A 16,945-nucleotide genomic window follows, 5' to 3' on the forward strand; every position below is an offset into this window, starting at 1 on the left:
CAACTCCCAGAATTCAACTTTTAAGACTTGTGGATTTCAAGTCCCAGAATTCAACTTTAAGACTTGAGGACTTCAACTCCCAGAATTCAACTTTAAGACTTGTGGACTTCAACTCCCAGAATTCAACTTTAAGACTTGTGGACTTCAACTCCCAGAATTCAACTTTAAGACTTGAGGACTTCAACTCCCAGAATTCAACTTTAAGACTTGTGGACTTCAACTCCCAGAATTCAACTTTAAGACTTGTGGGCTTCAACTCCCAGAATTCAACTTTAAGACTTGTGGACTTCAACTCCCAGAATTCAACTTTAAGACTTGAGGACTTCAACTCCCAGAATTCAACTTTAAGACTTGTGGACTTCAACTCCCAGAATTCAACTTTAATAAGACTTGTGGACTTCAAGTTCCAGAATTCTGGGAGTTGTAGTCCACCAGTCTTAAAGTTGCCGAGGTTGGAGACCCCTGGCCTAGAGGACCCAATGATGGGAGGGGGTGCTGGAAGAGGCTTTTCAATACCTCCCAAGGCCACCCATCCAGGAGCTGTTCTATCTTTAGGGAAAACCAGCCTCCAAGGTGGGGACTTGGGTTGCCAACTCCGGTCGAGGCTGGCATGCCCAGGCACCAGGCTTCTTGTCAGCCTCAAGGTTTTCTTTGGAGTCCTTTTGGCAGGGAAATTATTTCTCTCGCTGGAGGGATTATTTTTCTTCTGGAGCCACAGAATTTATTTCTCCCCTCAGCCCCACCGCTCCCAGCCGCCGGCCGTTTTCTGCTCTCGGTGACTCAGGACCACAAAAGGCTTCTAAGAAAAGCTGGGCGATGACTGTCCCCCCGAGCCAGACGTCCGTCTTTTTCCCCCCCCCCAGAAAAGAAGTCTTGGCGCTGGTCCTAAGTCGAGTCACGTGGCCATAAATCCCCCCGAAGAAGTGATTAGGCCGACTCATTCGAGATCCCGTTTTATGAGGCATCGTCTGAAGTATCTACTGGACATAAACTGTTTCAACTCCCACCCTCAAAACGACGCTGTAGAGGCCTCCACACCAAGAACAACTAGACACAAGGGGAGCTTTTCCCCCAAACGCCATCCCTCTGCTAAACAAACCATTCCCTCCACACTGTCCAACTATTTACAAAGTCTGCACTGCTATTACTGTTAATCTTCTCATCACTCCTTATCACCCTTCCGCTCTCACTTGGGACTGTAGGACTGTAACTTTGTCGCTTGTATCCTTACGGTTTATATGGACTGTTTCCTAGTAGGATTCGATTGCTTATTGTACCCTGTGACTATTATTAAGTGTTGTACCTGATGATTTTTAACTCTTGACGAATGTCTCTTTTCTTTTATGTACACTAAGAGCATTTGCACCAAAGACAAATTCCTTGTGCGTGTCCGATCACACTTGGCCAATAAAAGAATTCTATTCTATTCTATTCTATTCTATTCTATTCTATTCTACTCTACTCTACTCTACTCTACTCTACTCTACTCTACTCTATACTTATTTTCTATTCTATTATTATTCTATTCTATACTGTATTCTATTCTATACTCTGTACTCTATACCAGAGGTCTCCAAACCTGGCAACTTTAAGACTTATGAACTTCAACTCCCAGAATTCCTCAGCCAGCATGTGCCGAATTCTGGGAGTTGGAGTCCACAAGTCTTAAAGTTGCCAAGCTTGGGGACCCCTGCTCTGTACTGCGTACTCAATTCTAATTCTAATTCCATTCCAGGCTACGCTACTCTATTTATGCCCAGGACTTCTTTACTTAATTCCAGGCCCTTCGCCCAAAAATCAAAAGCAGAAGAAAAGTAGGACAAGTTCAGGGCCACCAGCAAAAACCCAAAAAAGAAACGAAAACAACAAGGAAAACGAGAAGGCTGCCAGAAACCCAGACGAGACCCTGGTGGGATATTAAAACCTTAAGAGGAGGGGTGAGGAGAGGGACGGTCTGGCGGGCGAAGATTGGGGCCAGGCCTTCCCCCTTCAGCCCAGGAAAATCACCATCAACTTTTTATTATCTATAGTTGCATTTTTTATACACGGGCAGTCCTCGACTTACAAAAGTTCGTTTAGTGACCGTTTGAAGTTACAACGGCACTGAAAAAAGTGACGTATGACTGTTTTTCACACTTAAAACCGCCGCAGAGCACTCCCCATGGTCACGTGATCAAAATTAAGGCACTTGGCAGCGGATTCATACTTATGATGGCGGCAGCGTCCCAGGGTCACAACCTTCGAAGTTGATGGGGAAGCCGGATTCACTCAATGACCATGTTACTAACTAAACAAGGGCAAGTGGTTCACTCAGCAGCCGTGGCAAGGAAGGTCGCCAAACAAGGCCAAATTCACTTAACAACTGTCCCGCTCAGCCACAGATGTTTTGGGGCTCAATTGAGGTCATCAGTCGAGGACTACCTGCACTGTAAGCTGCCCAGAGCTCATCCTGTGCTAGGATGGGGGTCCAATAAATTGGATAAACAGACAGACATTTTGCCCTGCTCTGAACCCCAAGACCGACTGCCCCCCACTTCCCAGCCGGATGAGCCAAGAGGGGCTCCGCTGCACCTGTTGAAGTCGCCTCACCTGTTGAACTCGTAAATGTCCTCGATGTTGCAAAACAAAGCGCCAACTTGTTCCGGTTTCAGAGACACCTGGCCGCAGTCGATAATGCAGCCCAGGTAATCCTGTGCAGGAAGAAGACAGGAGGGGGGGCATCTCCCCATTTAGATACAGCAGACAACCTATGCAAACACACACGCACACACACCCCACACCCTCTTCTGCAACTGCCCTTGGGTGGCCTGGGAGAGAAAACAGCGCACACACACGCACACACACACACACACACACACACACACACGGAGAGGCTGGTTGCTGGATGTGGGGGAGGGGAGCTGCTTTAACAGCACAGCTTTTGTCAGCTGCTCTTTCTGCCCCGGCCTGGCCCACCTCACAGGGCTGTTGCAAAGCCAGACCAAGAATCATGGCTCTTTAGAGCGGTGTTTCTCCACCTTGGCAGCTTTTAAGACGGGTGGCCTTCAACTCCCAGAATCTCCACTTCCAGGAACGGAGGCCTCGCCCGAGATCCCGGGGAGGATGCAGCTGCTTCCAAGAGCCGAAGTCTGGAGTTGCTTCGATGCTCCAAAGCTCCTTTGAGACACCCCCACCACCACCAAAGTTCCCCCCCACCCCTCCTGCCCTCCTACCTCCACGATGCTCCTGAGATCCCGGACGTAAGCTTGCTCGGTTTCGACAATCTCCAGCACCACCCGGTCCAGGTGGGATGGCTTGATCCGGCGTTCTTTGGCCCGGCCGGGACCCGGCGCCCAGCCACAGCACTGCTGCCCGTCCCCCGGGGTGTCGGCCAGCCGGTCCAGCAGCGTCACGGGGGTCAAATCCAGGCTGATGTCGCTGCCGTTTTGTTGGGAGTAAGGAGGCGGGCAGCCTCCCAGCCCGATGCTGCTGCCGAAGGCGCTGGAGCCGTCCTGCAAAGAGGCGGAGGAGGCCGAAGAGCTGAGGCTGACGGGGCGGTCGCTGTCCGAGCAGACGGTGTTCACTGAGGTGCAGCTGCCCAGAATGGGGTCCGACGCCATCTTGGTCCCGATTCCAGCCAGCGAGGAGGTCGAGGAGGGTCTGGGGGCTGCTAGGGAGGAAGCAACAGGGTCTGCAATCACTTCCCCCAAAGATCCCCGGCCTTGCAGCCACTAATGTTGGGGACGGGGGTGCAGGTGAGGAGCCCCCTGGGAGGGAGGGCCGCTGGTTTCCCCCTGCTCGGCTCTTTTCTCCCTTAGAACAATAAAAATGCTGCTTCCGGCCTCTTCATATCCTTTGTGGGGTGGTTTTCTCACCTTTCAAAGCTGTGGTTTCTCTCGCAAGGCATGCTGGGAGGTGCAGCGTGCAAAGAAAGGGAAACCCCCCACGCCCACTCTGCCCCTTCTTGGCTCTCCACCTCCCTCCCGTCAAAGCTTGGCAAAGGGGGAGAAAGAAAGAAAGAAAGAAAGAAAGAAAGAAAGAAAGAAAGAAAGAAAGAAAGAAAGAAAGAAAGAAAGAAAGAAAGAAAGAAAGAAAGAAAGAGAGAAAGAGAGAGAGAGAGAAAGAGAGTGAAAAAGAAAGAAAGAGAGAGAGAGGGAGAGAGGGAGAAAGAGAGAGAGTAAGAAAGAAAGAGAGAGAGAGAAGAGAGAGTGAGAAAGAAAGAAAGAGAGAGAGAAAGAGAGAGAGAAAGAGAAAAAGAGAGAGAGAAAGAAAGAGAAAGAAAGAGAGAAAGAAAGAGAAAAAGAGAGAAAAAAAGAGAGAGAGAGAAAAAAGAGAGAAAAAAGAAAGAAAGAAAGAAAGAAAGAAAGAAAGAAAGAAAGAAAGAAAGAAAGAAAGAAAGAAAGAAAGAAAGAAAGAAAGAAAGAAAGAAAGAAAGAAAGAAAGAAAGGTTGGCATCACCCACTAACCCCGGATGCAAAGAATCGGAGCCCAGATTTGGGGTTCTCTTCCCGCTCCCTCCTCCCCAGGGATCTTCTCCCTTTTCCAGGTGCCTGTGCGAACGGAACCGGGGTGCACAGACTAACCTGGGTTGCCTCTTTCCTTGGTGCTGCCCCGGTGGGCGCCTTCGGGCATGGTGAGGCTGGGGTCCCCGGGCACTTCTCCTGGGTGGGAGAGAGTCACAAACGTGAACGTGTTGCTGTGCTGCACAGCACAAAGTGGTCAAGAAGAGTGTCAAAACGGAGCCCACCATGGAGATTTCCCAGCCGCGACAAACCACGTAAAAAATTATATTTGCAACAGACATAAGCTTGTAATCTTCCTGTTCAGATTTCAGATTTAATATTCTTATGTTTTGGCATTTTAACCCTCTGTTCCTTTCTTACTGAAATAGGGTGTGAATGTGTCAGATGATAAATGAATGTTGTGTCACTTCAATTGTGTACCCAGACACACACACACACACACACACACACACACACACACCCAGGCATTCTCTGGGAACGGACAACAAAAGAATCAATTGAAGGCCTGAACGGAGCCAGCGCAGCACTCCTGGGAGAGAAAAGGACCAGCAGGCACCGGATCCCCTGCATTGGGTCTGCTGGCACCCCTGGCTGGGCAACCCAGGCCCAGCCCAGGCACAAAGGGGCAGGACAGCCCCCCCCCCAAAGGTGCGGGAGGGGTCGGGGCAGCTTTGCTCGCCTTTCTGCCAACTCTGGAGGTCGGGAAGCTCCCCAGATTGGCCAAAGGAACACTGAAGGGGCAGCAGTGGGGGGCTAGTTAGGCCTTTCCAACTGTATGTAGGCATCTTTTCAGCGAGGACCCACTGCTGCCAGATGTGCAGCTTGGTGCCAACCATGCAAACAAACCAGCTTAATGCCAGCTGTGCCGTGGGCCACCTGGGTGAGAAGATACACAGCCACAGCCCCCCCTTCTGTGCCCTTATTGGGTCTGGGGGGGGGGATAAACCCGTCTGCAGAGGTGGTGGGATGGCAACGCTCCTTTGGCCCCGGGGGGACTGTGGGGAGGTTGATCAAAACCAGAATGGAAACAGCCCTCGGTTTACGGGACAGAAATGGCTCTCTGACGTCGGGGCATCAGCTGCGAAGATGGCGAACCTCAGTGGCAGGCAAGACCTTAACTTATAACCATTTGTTTAGTGTCCGTTCAAAGTTAAAATGGCACTGAAAACAGAGACTTACGACCATGTTTCCCACTGATGACCATTGCAGCATTCCCACGGTCACATAATCAGGATTCGGATGCTTAGCAACTAACTCCTATTTATGACGGTATGCTGGGGTCATGACCTTTGGACAAGCCAAATCAATGGGGAAGCCAGATTCACTTAAAGACCACGTTGCTAACTTAATAACGGCAGTGATTCATGGAAGAACTATGGCAGGAAAGCAGTAAAACAGAGCCAAACTCACTTAACAACTGTCTCGCTTAGCAACGGAAATGTCGTTCCTGCCTTGTGCTTGGCAGTTCTCCATGGTTTCCTTTTCTTTTCTTTTTTCCTTTTCTTTTTCTTTCCTTTCCTTTCCTTTGACAAAAGGTTTGGGGTGTGGACTAGAATCCAGCCCCCCTTGGTGCCCCTCCAAAGCAGGCTGCCCCAGATACCCACTTCCTGATTCATCCCCCGGGGCCAAAAATACCCTGGGATACGGGCATGTTGGCTTCCACGGATGTCTGAGTTCTGTTTGCTTTTGAACGCGGTCTCCTCTTGCTCTCCACCAGCCAGTGTGGGAAAAAGGAGCCGGCCGCTGATTTGCATAAATTAAATTTTTCCCCCCACCCCGATTTCCCAACATTAAAAATAAACAAGACAAGACATTATTTTCTTTGCTACCCAAAGCCTCTTCCTGAGCTCTTCCCCTCCTTCTGCACTCCTCTTCCAGGACAGGATATCTCACATCTCGACATCTCACAGCCCCAAAACTTTTCTTACCAGCCAAACCGAACCTTCCTGGACTTTCACTACCCCTCAATCTACTCACCCCCCCTCCCCCACCGTGCTAGGGTTCCAGGAGAAGAAAGCCTTTGGGGCCCAGGGTTGGATTTGGGGGTCCTGGGTGATCTCGGAGCTTAGTGGTTTTCTTGCAGACCTTTCATGACCCACCTAGGGGACATCATCAGTTTTGTGGGGAGGGTTGGGCTACCCAAATGCTAAGTGGGAAAAGAAACAAGAAATAAAGGAAAGAAGTGCAAGATTCGGGGGGGGGGTCTGTGGCTGGGACCCCAAAGAAGGAGAAACGAAGAAAGGTTCAAAGGAATTTTTTTTTATAAAAAAAAAAAGCCCCACCAGACTTCTGCAGCCTCGGCCCTGTGCCTGGCTCAAGGCTCCTCCAGCCAAACATGACCATTTGAGGAGGGGGCAGGGAAGCCCCCCCCCCTTCAACCTTGCTGGGCCCTGCTTGCAAGGGGCTACCCGAAGTGGCTCAGTCCGAGAAGAACCGATGGCAGGAAAAAGCTCCTTAAAGAGAAGAGAAGAGAAGAGGAGGAGGAGGAAGAAGGACGACAACGTGTGAAATGCTTGAGAAAAAGCTGTTAGTTTGCTTTTCCAAATCCAATCTGGCGTTGAGCTGGGCAAAGGCGACATTCCGACATTCCTCCGGGAGAAGCCTTGGCCAACTTCCCCCCAAAAGGAGGGAGACGGAAGGGCTCTCTTGGGAAGGCGAAGGAGCGAAGGAGGGCCCGTTCGGGGCGAGGTGGAAATTCAGATGCAATGGAGACCTTTCCCTCCTGTTTAAAGGCAGGGCGTTTGCAGAGAAAGGGACGGGGTGGGTGGGGGGCTTTCTAGTCAACTGGAAGCCCCCTCCCCGCAAACTGTCTTTTGCTTCCTTGGCGACCCGGGCTGGACAATGTGTCCTCGCCTAACTTAAAGTGGCCTCTGGATGCTCCGGAAGGCAGAAGCTCTGCTGGGGAGGAAAGGAGGTTGCTTTCCTTCCTGGCTCGCCCTGCCTTGGTGGCCTCAGCCAGGGAATCCTTTCCGAGGGCTGCTCTCCAGAGCCGGGATCCCCAAACCTGGCAGGCAGCTTGGAGACTTGTGGCGTTCAATTCCCAGAATTGTCCAGCCAGACATTCCTGTTTCTTTTCTCCTGGAGTAAAGTGGAGAGATTGTAGAGGAAGGGACTGCGAGAGAATAAGCGGGCCGCAAAGCGGGAATTCACATCAGAAAGAACACATTCGTGTGAGGGAATTCTGGGAACTGAAGTCCCCAAGTCTTCCAGTGGCCAAATGGGAAGAGCCTTGGTCAAGAGCCGTGACCTTCAGCCTTGTGGGCTTCCACTCCCGGAATTCTGCGGCTGAGGATGGGAAGCAGCTTGCTTGGGTAGAGCTTCATCAAGGCTTCTTCCAGACCATGTGCCTGTCTCACATCTGTCGGACACATGAAGCCTCCAAGCAGGAGAACCCTCCAGGGGTGCAAATTATCTTCTGCGTGACAGATGCCTTCTGTGGCTTAACTTCTCCAAACAGGAGTAGGAAGCGCAGAGATCAACCTCCTGCAGTTAGAATGAGGTCATGTCTGCGCTAACGTCCAGTTTGATGCCGGGTACGGGCGTCCAAGCGTTCGACTTGCCTGGGTTGCATGCAATGTTTGGGCCTGATATAAAATATACTTTGCCGTTAATGTAGATCAATAACAAAGTGACTTTATTCTTCTTAGATTTTCTACTATATCTTGTGGAGCTGCATTATTTATTTGACGTCTAGGAATGGATGCAGCCCAGAGGCTGAAGGTTGGACACACCGGGGTCTGGATCAGAAACCAGGAGGGGGTGAGTTCTAGTCCCATTTTATGAAGGCCAACTAGGTGATTTTGGCCCAATCACCCCAGGAGGTGGTGAGTTCTAGTCCCGTCCCAGCCACGAAAAACAGCTTGGGGCCACTCACTCTCTCCGAGCCTAACCCAACTCACAAGGTTGTTGTTTATTAGGAAAATAGCACGAAGAAGGAATATTTGCCACCTTTGAATTACTTTATTACTTGCATACGTAATAAAGGCGGGGATAAAAATCTACATTTCAAAAAATCCCTCCGCTAGATTCTCCTTCCAATTCCAGGTGTGGCACCCTGGACTGTTGCATTTATCCTGGGAAAGATGCGGTGCTCCCTTTCCCCGTCCTCCCAGCGAAGGGAATCTGCAAGGACCGGGGGGGGGGGGGGGGGAGGGTCTGCAAACAGACGGTGAGTCAGTGGCCTGGCACGACGGGGCTGGAAAACGGCAAAGGCAGCGCTTTTATTTTTTTGCTGCCTCAACAGAAGTAGAGTTGAAGTCCTGGGAACGGGCCAGCCCTGCATCTGGAGTCCGGTTTGGGGTGCCACGCTTTCAGGAGGAATCGCAGGGGCCGGAAGGGGGTCAGGAGAGGTCAGTGGGGGAGAATGAGGGGAAGAAGAAAGGCGACGGGGAGAAGCAGCCGGAGCTCGGAGGAGAGTCGACCCCAGAGGAATAAAACGGCTCCTTTCGAAAGTTGTTGGTACAAGGGGTACAAAAATTGCGCCCAAAACAAGGGTGAAGAAAAAATGTCTATGGAAAGCCTCAATCCTCCAGGTGAGGGGCCTCCAAACTTGGGCCATTTTAAGCCTGGAGGACTTCAACTCCCAGAATTCTCCAGCCTGCAAAGCTTTCAAGTTTTGCTGGCTGGGGAATTCTGGGAGTTGAAGTCCGCCAGGCTTAAAGTGGCCCAAGTCGGAGAGCCTTGCTGCAGGTCATGCATGTCCCAAGGTACAGGCAGTCCTTGGCTTACAACACTTCTCTTAGTGACCGTTCAAGATTACAACAGAACTGAAAAAAGGGCCTTATGATCGTTATTCATACTTATGACCGTCGTAGCCTCCCTACATCCACCTGATTTGCATTCAGACGTTTGACAACCGGCTCGTATTTATGACGGTCGCAGTGTCCCAGGGTCCCCCTTTTGCAACCTTCTGCCCAGCCACGTCCAGGGGGGAAGCTGGATTCACTTAACAACCGTGTTGGTCTAATTTAACAACTGCAGGGATTCACTTAACGAATGTGCCAAAGAAAGCCATAAAACAGGGCAAGACTCACTGAACCAATTTCTCGCCAAGCAATGGAAATTCTGGGTCCCGTTGGGGTCTGCCTGCAGTTTGGCAGTTCAAATCCCACCAGGCTCCAGGTTGACTCAGCCTTCCGCCCTTCCGAGGTCAGTAAAACGAGGACCCAGATGGCTGGGGGCCAGAGGCTGACTCTGTAAAAACCGCTTAGAGAAGGATGGAAAGCACGGTGAAGCGGGATAGAAGTTTAAGTGCTAGTGCTGAGTAGGAAGGAAGGAAGGAAGGAAGGAGAGGAGGAGGAGGAGGAGGAAGGAAGAGAAGAAGGAAAGAAGAGGAAAAAGAAAGAAAAGAAGGGAGGAGGAGGAAGGAAGAAGGAAGGAAAGAAAGAAGAAGGAAAAGAAGGAAGTAAGAGAAAAGAAAAAAGGAAGAAGGAAGGAAGGAAGGAGAGGAGGAGGAGGAAGGAAGAGAAGAAGAAGGAAAGAAAAGGAAAAGAAAGAAAAGAAGGGAGGAGGAGGAGGAGGAAGGAAGAAAAGAAAGGAAGAAGAAGGAAAAGAAGGAAGGAAGAGAAAGAAAAAGGAAGAAGGAAGGAAGGAAGGAAGGAAGGAAGAGGAAGGGAGGAAGGAAGAAGGAAGGAGGGAAGGAAGAAGGGAGGAAGAAAGAAGAAGAAGGAAGGAAGAGGGGAGGAGGGAAAGGAAGAAGAAGGAAAAGAAGGAAGTAAGAGAAAAGAAAAAGGAAGAAGGAAGGAAGGAAGGAAAGGAGGAGGAGGAAGGAAGAGAAGAAGGAAAGAAGAGGAAAAAGAAAGAAAAGAAGGAAGGAGGAGGAGGAGGAAGGAAGAAAAGAAAGGAAGAAGAAGGAAAAGAAGGAAGTAAGAGAAAAGAAAAAAGGAAGGAAGGAAGGAAGGAAGGAAGGAAGGAAGGAAGGAAGGAAGGAAGGGCCCTGGCGGCGCAGTGGTTAGAATGCAGTATTGCAAGCCGACCTTACCCATAGCCGGCAGTTTGATCCTGACCGCCTCGAGGCTGACTCAGCCTCCCGTCCTTCCGAGGTGGGTCAAACGAGGACCCAGATGGTTGGGGGCCAGAGGCCGACGCTGTAAGCGGCTTAGAAGGCGGCTGTATCCCCCGTGAAGCAGCATAGGAGTCTAAGGGCTGTTGCTCTAAGCTGAGGACGACCTGTAAGTTGTTTCTCCCCAAAGGCAACTAGACTTCCTTGTTTTTCGTCTTCGAAATCATTTCGCTTCCCATCCAAGGAGCTTCTTCCATTCCTATTTCTTCCTGTTCACCATTGAAGAAGTTTCTTGGATGAGAAGCGAAAGGATTTCAAAGGAAAAAGGAAACCAAGAAATACAGTTGCCTTTTGGAAAAAAGGAGGAGGAAAAAAAAAACACCTTTGGGCCAACAAGATTTCTCTCTCTCTCTCTCTCTCTCTCTCTCTCTCTCCAATTCCGGAGAAGGGGAAGAACGGAATTCATGGGAACAAAGGCAGGTTCTGTTCCTTTTCCTCCTGGGAAAAGCAGCCGGACAGAGGGACCGCTGACCCCAGGAGGTGATGGGCTCCCTTCGCTGACCGCCTTCCTGCAGGATTTTCCATCATCTGGGCTCCTGCGTGGAAGCAGATGTGGAACGCGAGGCTCTCCAGGGGTCCCTGAAAGAGGCCTTTATAGAAAGGGAGCCCACCCGTCCTTCCCCCCCAATTCGGTGCCCCCCCCAAGAGGTGTTGATGCTCCTCTTCCAGAATTCCCAGGCAGGGCGAAACCTGAACCCGGGACTTTCCAGCTGATGCTTTTGGAGAGGGAGGGAGGGAGGGAGGGTGAAGGCGAGAAACAAAGAAAGAAAAACAGGCTGTGGAAGAAGGAGAAAGTCGGGCCTGGATTAGTTGAGGAACAAAAACAAAATATTCTCCCTCTGTCAGCCGGGATCAAGTTGGTGCGGAAAGACAGGAATCTCACAGGAATTTCTGCCTTTGGAATCCAGGAGCTGCCAAGACCCAGGATCCAACTGGGGCTGCTGCATTCCTCCCAAGTGGGACAATAAAAGGGGCACCTCTGACATTTTCCCTACCACCCTTTCAAACGGGTCTCAGAATTTCTACTGCTAACACTGGTGATGTTACCTAGTTGGGTCATGAAACGTCTGCAAGACAACTTCCAAGCTCAGAAAGCGCCAAGGACCTCATAGTTCTCCTCCTCCTCCCTACAAACTCTACTTCTTCTAGCACTGGTGATGTTACCTAGTTGGGTCATGAAACGTCTGCAAGACAACCACCAAGCTCAGAGGGCGCCAAGGACCCCTCATTTCAACCCTGAGCTCCAAAAATTATCCTTTATTGTGAGGATCGATTGCACAACGCAAGAGAACCGCACCATTTTTGAAAGAAGGTTTTGGAAGATCTCTGTCCCAGCCCTGCTCCTCCTCATCCCAGTGGCGGGCTGTTCCACAGGCAGCATGACTTGGGATGAACGGACCTTCGTTCGAAATGTAAAGGAAAAGTTCTGAGCACCCCGTATCCTGTCCAATCTCTAACTGGGAGCAACCTCCAATTCCACAGCCTGATTTGGACACAGCCTTGTTCCAATGTTTGAAGGGATGTCAGAAATAATTGGGGGGGGGGGGGTCAAGCTATTCTCCAAAGCACCTGAGTGTAGGACAAGCAGCACCAGGTGGGAATGAATCAAGCAGAGAAGCAACCTAGAACTAAGGAGAAACCTCGTGACAGTGAGGCTAATTAACCAGTGGAACTGCTTGCCACCAGAAGTTGCGGGTACTTTATCACTGGAGGCTTTTAAGAAGATATTGGTCTGGAATGGTACAGAGTAAGACACGTCCAACCTTGGGAACTGCAAGACTTGTAGACTTCAACTCCCAGAACTACCCAGCCAGGCTCCTGCTCGAATAGGGGGTTGGACTAGAAGACCTCCAAGGTCCCTTCCAACGCTATTATTCCGTTATTGTTATTCTGTTTTCCACATCGAAAGAAACGTCGCCAAACATAAGGACCCAAGATTTCTCCTACCCTCAATGAAGGTCATCAGGATCCAAGCAGAACAGACCCATTTTTTGGGGGGTCCAAAGAAGGGAGATTCGCCAGAAGTGCCGGCCTCAAAGCCAGCCAGGGGTCTCAAGGCCAGACCCTCAGACTGGGGGCTGCTTTGGTGCCGGGATGATTCCCGCCCTCGTTTGTCCACTCATAAACCACGAATGTGAGCTAGTCCCCGGCCTCTGGCCCAATCACAGCAACGCATCACCCCTGCCTCCGCCTGACATTATGAAGCCCCCACCCAAGGCTATTTGCTCCCCTGCCTCCTTCCTCTTCTTCCTGCGACTGCGGTCGGTATCCCAGGAAAATCTGGGTTCTCTTGCTTGATCCGTCTTGCTGGATCAGGATCCAAAGATCCCAGGTGATCACGAGCGGAGCATGAAGCGGTTGGTCTTCGGCTTGTTCCCAGTTCAGGCAGTTCTTGACTCACAACCATTTGCTTAGTGGCCATTCAAAGGCATTTAAGAAGAGCCTGGACCGGGGGTCTCCAACCTTGGCCACTTTTAAGACTTGCGGACTTCAACTCCCAGAATTCCCCAGCCAGCTAGGCCTGCTTTTCTCTCTCCCTCAATCTCCCAAAGTGGAGAGAGATCGCAGAGGAAGGGATCGCAAGAGAGTCAGCTCTGCTGGCTGGAGGATTCTGGGAGTTGAAGTCCGCCAGTCTTGAAGCGGCCCAGTCTGGGGACCTCTGGTCTAGGGTCTCCTGTTTGAGCAGGGGGCTGGACTAGAAGACCTCCAAGGTCCCTTCCAACTCTGTTAAAAGTTACAACAGCACTGAAAAAGTGACTTATGTCCCATTTCTTTTCACACTTCACAACTGTTGCAGCATCTCCGGGGCCGCCTGATCAACATCCAGACGCTTGACAACCGACTCGTATTTACGACAGTCGCAGTGTCCCGGAGAGGTCGCGTGATCCCCTTTTGCGACCTTCTGACAAACCAAAGTCAACAGGGAAGCCAGATTCACTTAACAATCAGGTTACTAACTTGTCAGCTGCAGGGATTCGCTTAACAACGGTGGCCAGAAAGGCCTTACAAATGGAGCCAAATTCACCTGTCTCACTCAACGACAGAAATTTGGGGGCTCGGTTGTGGTCATTAAGTCGAGGACCACCTGTGCCTCTGAGCCTTCGCAGAGTGCAGGGCCTTCAAGGAAACGAATCTGAGAAGGAAGGTTTCCGTCTCGCCAGCTCCCCCCAGCATCAAGCCTGCCTGACGAAGGATCTAGAGTGGGGGGGAGGAGGAGGAGGAGGAGGAGGAAGAGCCTGCCCGAAAAGGGTGGTCCTGCCTACCTGCCCCCTCTCGGCTTCTCCGGGAGCCCACCTGGCAGCCGCTGCCACCCCCTCTTCCAAATTCCAGGTTTCGCCACACCCCTTCACGCCCTCTCTCCACACCTCTTCCTGCGAGTTGTGCGGGTCTCTTTGTTTGCCAGTCCCCCTCCCCTCCCCTCAGCCGGCCCCCCAAAAAGCCCTGGAAGGGCCCAGCCTGCTCCGGGGCACCGGCTGCCCCCCCCCTCTTCTTTCCCTCCCCCCCCACCGAAAATCAATCCCCATCCAGCAAAAAGTGAGGGGAGCAACAGGCAACCGGTGGACTGAGAGGGATCCCCCCCCTCCTCCTCCTCACAGTCTTCAAGGCCACGCAAAGCCCCCTCCTCTTAAAGCAACAAACCAACACCCTGCAACTTAGCAACGGGGCCGCAAAGCAACGATTCCCAGGACTTTTCCCCGAAAGCGATTCCTGAGATTCCAAAGCGGAGGGGCCGGCACAGCCCTTGGCCTCCCCTTCGGATGCTTGGAAGTCCCAGAAACTTTGCTTAAATCCCAGAAACAAAGAATCCACACACACACACACACACACACACACACCGTTTGCCAGAGGAATGAAACCAGGGCACAACCCCGGTTAGCTCCCCAAGGATTGGCCCTCCGATAAAAGTGCCTCCTTTTCCTTTAATTTTTGTATCCCGAATCTCCCTCCCTCCCTCTCTCTCCCTCCCTCCCTCCCTCCCTCTCTCTCCCTCCCTCCCTCTCTCTCCCTCTCTCTCTCTCTTGTTCCTTGGAACAATGGCTGGGAGGAGGAAGAGCCTTAAATCAGGATCTTTTCATTCCGATGCTTGCAAAGCGGCCACCAACTTTCTCACTCTGGATTCAACATCCCAAGCTGGGAGCACGGAGGGTCGAGACCTGCCTCCCTCCCTCCCCTGCAGGGAGAGCCCCCCACTTCTCCCCAAAAGAAGCCCCAAGTGAGTTGCACAAAGCTGATTTAAGAGAAAATCCCGGGTGGGGCCTGCAGCCAAGAAGCTGCGAGAAGTAGGACGGGCAGGCAAAAATACAAAGAGGTTTGTCGGTGGAAGAATGGCACCAGCAGGATTGAACCTCCGCTGCAGGGCCTGCCAATAGGTCCTCGACCTATAACGGTTCCTTTAGTGACCATTTCGAAGTTGCAGGACTGAAAAAGGGGCCCGATGACCTGTTTTTTCGCTCTTATGACCACTGTAGCATCCTTCGTAGTCACGGAATCAGAATTCAGATCCCGGGAAATTTGGCTTTTATTGATGACGGTCCTGGGGTCACAGGATCCCCTTTTGTGACGGGGAAGCCGGGTTCACTTAATGACCATGTCACTAACTGAACAAATGCAAGGATTCACTTAACGGAGCCCAAGAAAGATCGTAAAACGGGGAGGAACTCACTTGGTGAGGGAAATTTTGGGCTGAACTGTGGTCGTAATTCAAGGACTACCTGTATTTGGGGGTGGGTGGGCAAGTCCCTTCTTAGCTCCCGCAAACTTTGTGCTCTTGACCAGGTGTAAATCTTCAGGTGGGTTTCCCAAAACTAGCCAGCTTTGCAGGAATCTAGAGCATCAGAGGAGGAAGCAAGATTGTGGCTAGGAGTCGGTTCCTGGGTATCCCAACCGGGGAGGGGCCTTTCCTGCAAGGAACCCCCTCCCCTCAAAGGCCCCCCCTCATAGAGGAGGGGTCTCCCACTTGGCTTCAACTCCCAGAATCCCCCAGCCAGTGGGAGACCTTCTCCTTCTTGGCCCCCCAGGAGCAGAAACCACCAAGGAAGGGGGGGGGGCAGAATGTGGGGGGCTTCTTGGAGCACCCATAAATATCTTTTCCTTCCCTGGGGGAGGTGGGGGGGCAAGGCAGGTCCACCTAGGGCAGGCCATTCCTTGGGGGGGTCTAAAGTGTTCCACCTTAGCCAGCCTTCCAGTCACAAATGCCACTCAGCCCTCCCCACCCCCAAAGTCCTGGATGCAGAGAGGAGGGGACGCAGCCCCCTGGGGAGGTCCCAATCTCCCCCCGCCTCCCAAGGGGAAGATATGGGGGCAGGGGAGAGAAGGATGGGTTTGCAACATCCCCGAGCTTCCTCAATGGGGACAGACCCCCGCAAATCTTCCACAGAAGTCCGGCCAAGTGATTCCCCCCACCCCCAAAGCAGGAGCAAAGCCCACGCGCGGATCGATCCCGTGGCAAATCCCCGCTTCGCAGGGGCATCACTCACCGTCCGGAGCGGGCTTGGGAACGGGGACCGGGGCCTCCGGGCGCTCCTTGGCCCGGGCCGGTGGGTGGCTGGCTGGCTGGCTGGCTGGGTGGGTGGGTGGGTGGGCGGGAGTCAGCAGGGTTCGCCTCCCGGCTTCTCGCTCCCAGCCATCCCCGGAGGCGTCCGCCCCGACGACCCGGCCTTCGCCACCCCCGGGGCTCGCCTCCTCCTCCTCCTCCTCCTCCTAGCAAGGGGCCACGCCGACCCCGCGAGCCGGGCTCCGCTCCTCTCCTCTCCGCCTTGCCCAGCCGAAGCCGCCCGGGTGGGCGGGAAGGGGCGAAGGGAGCCCCCCCACCCCCGGGGCCCGCCTTCCTCCGCCTCTCCCGGGCTCACATCTTGCGGAGCTGCCGCCGCCGCCGCCGCCGCCGCCGCCGGCCCCCTTTCTCCTTCCCCGGGTCCGGGCTGGGGTGGGGGAAAGAACGGGGGAGCCGAGGGAGATTTTGGGGCGGGGTCGGGGAGGGGGGGGAGATAAGGGGAGTGGGGGGAGGTCCAGATGATCTTCACGGCGGCTGCAGCCCAGACAAGGCGAGCAACAGATTCCAGCTGGAAGGCTGGGAGATGCAGGGAAAGTGAGGGGGTGGGAGAAGGGGAGGGGAGGGGCGGGCGGAGGGAGGGGCAGGCAAAGGGGTGGGAAGGAAGCGGCGCGCGAGGGGGGAGGGCAGAGGGATTCTCTCACACTCCCTCCTGCCAGACCGTTTCCTGTTGGGTGGGTGGGGAGGGGTGGGGGGGGGCGCGAAGGCTTTAACTCCTTCCTCCCCAGCGCTGGGCTTCGGGGGACCCGAGAGGCGCCCCCCGACCTCCCCCCAGAACCCGGGACCGAGCCCGCCTTTGTTCGCAGGTAGAAAAGAACGGGGGGGCTTCGGAGC

General features: G+C 52.8%; 2 protein-coding genes across 3 annotated transcripts in view; one reads left to right on the forward strand and one right to left on the reverse strand.

The window, feature by feature from the left end:
* Nucleotides 1-16,106, reverse strand: part of PLEKHG2 (pleckstrin homology and RhoGEF domain containing G2) — a 36,415-nt gene extending 20,309 nt beyond the window's left edge. The window contains exons 1-4 of one of the 2 annotated variants that reach the window (XM_087940223.1): nt 16,041-16,106; nt 4,563-4,640; nt 3,213-3,646; nt 2,590-2,690 (exon numbers count right to left, since the gene is read on the reverse strand). In XM_087940223.1, the coding sequence (XP_087796349.1) occupies nt 2,590-2,690; nt 3,213-3,646; nt 4,563-4,611 (584 nt within the window). In that variant the 5' untranslated portion in view covers nt 4,612-4,640; nt 16,041-16,106. Of the gene's footprint in view, nt 1-2,589; nt 2,691-3,212; nt 3,650-4,562; nt 4,641-16,040 lie in introns of both variants that reach the window. The other variant, XM_087940222.1, reaches the window with a different exon arrangement.
* LOC113445898 (calpain small subunit 1) overlaps nt 1-16,945 on the forward strand; it is a 266,631-nt gene that overhangs the window by 214,092 nt on the left and 35,594 nt on the right. The gene's annotated exons all lie outside the window — the stretch shown is intronic.

This window comes from Pseudonaja textilis, chromosome 10 (assembly GCF_049901715.1).
Source record: "Pseudonaja textilis isolate UNSWEBS1 chromosome 10, rPseTex1.2, whole genome shotgun sequence".
Taxonomy (NCBI): Eukaryota; Metazoa; Chordata; class Lepidosauria; order Squamata; family Elapidae; genus Pseudonaja; species Pseudonaja textilis.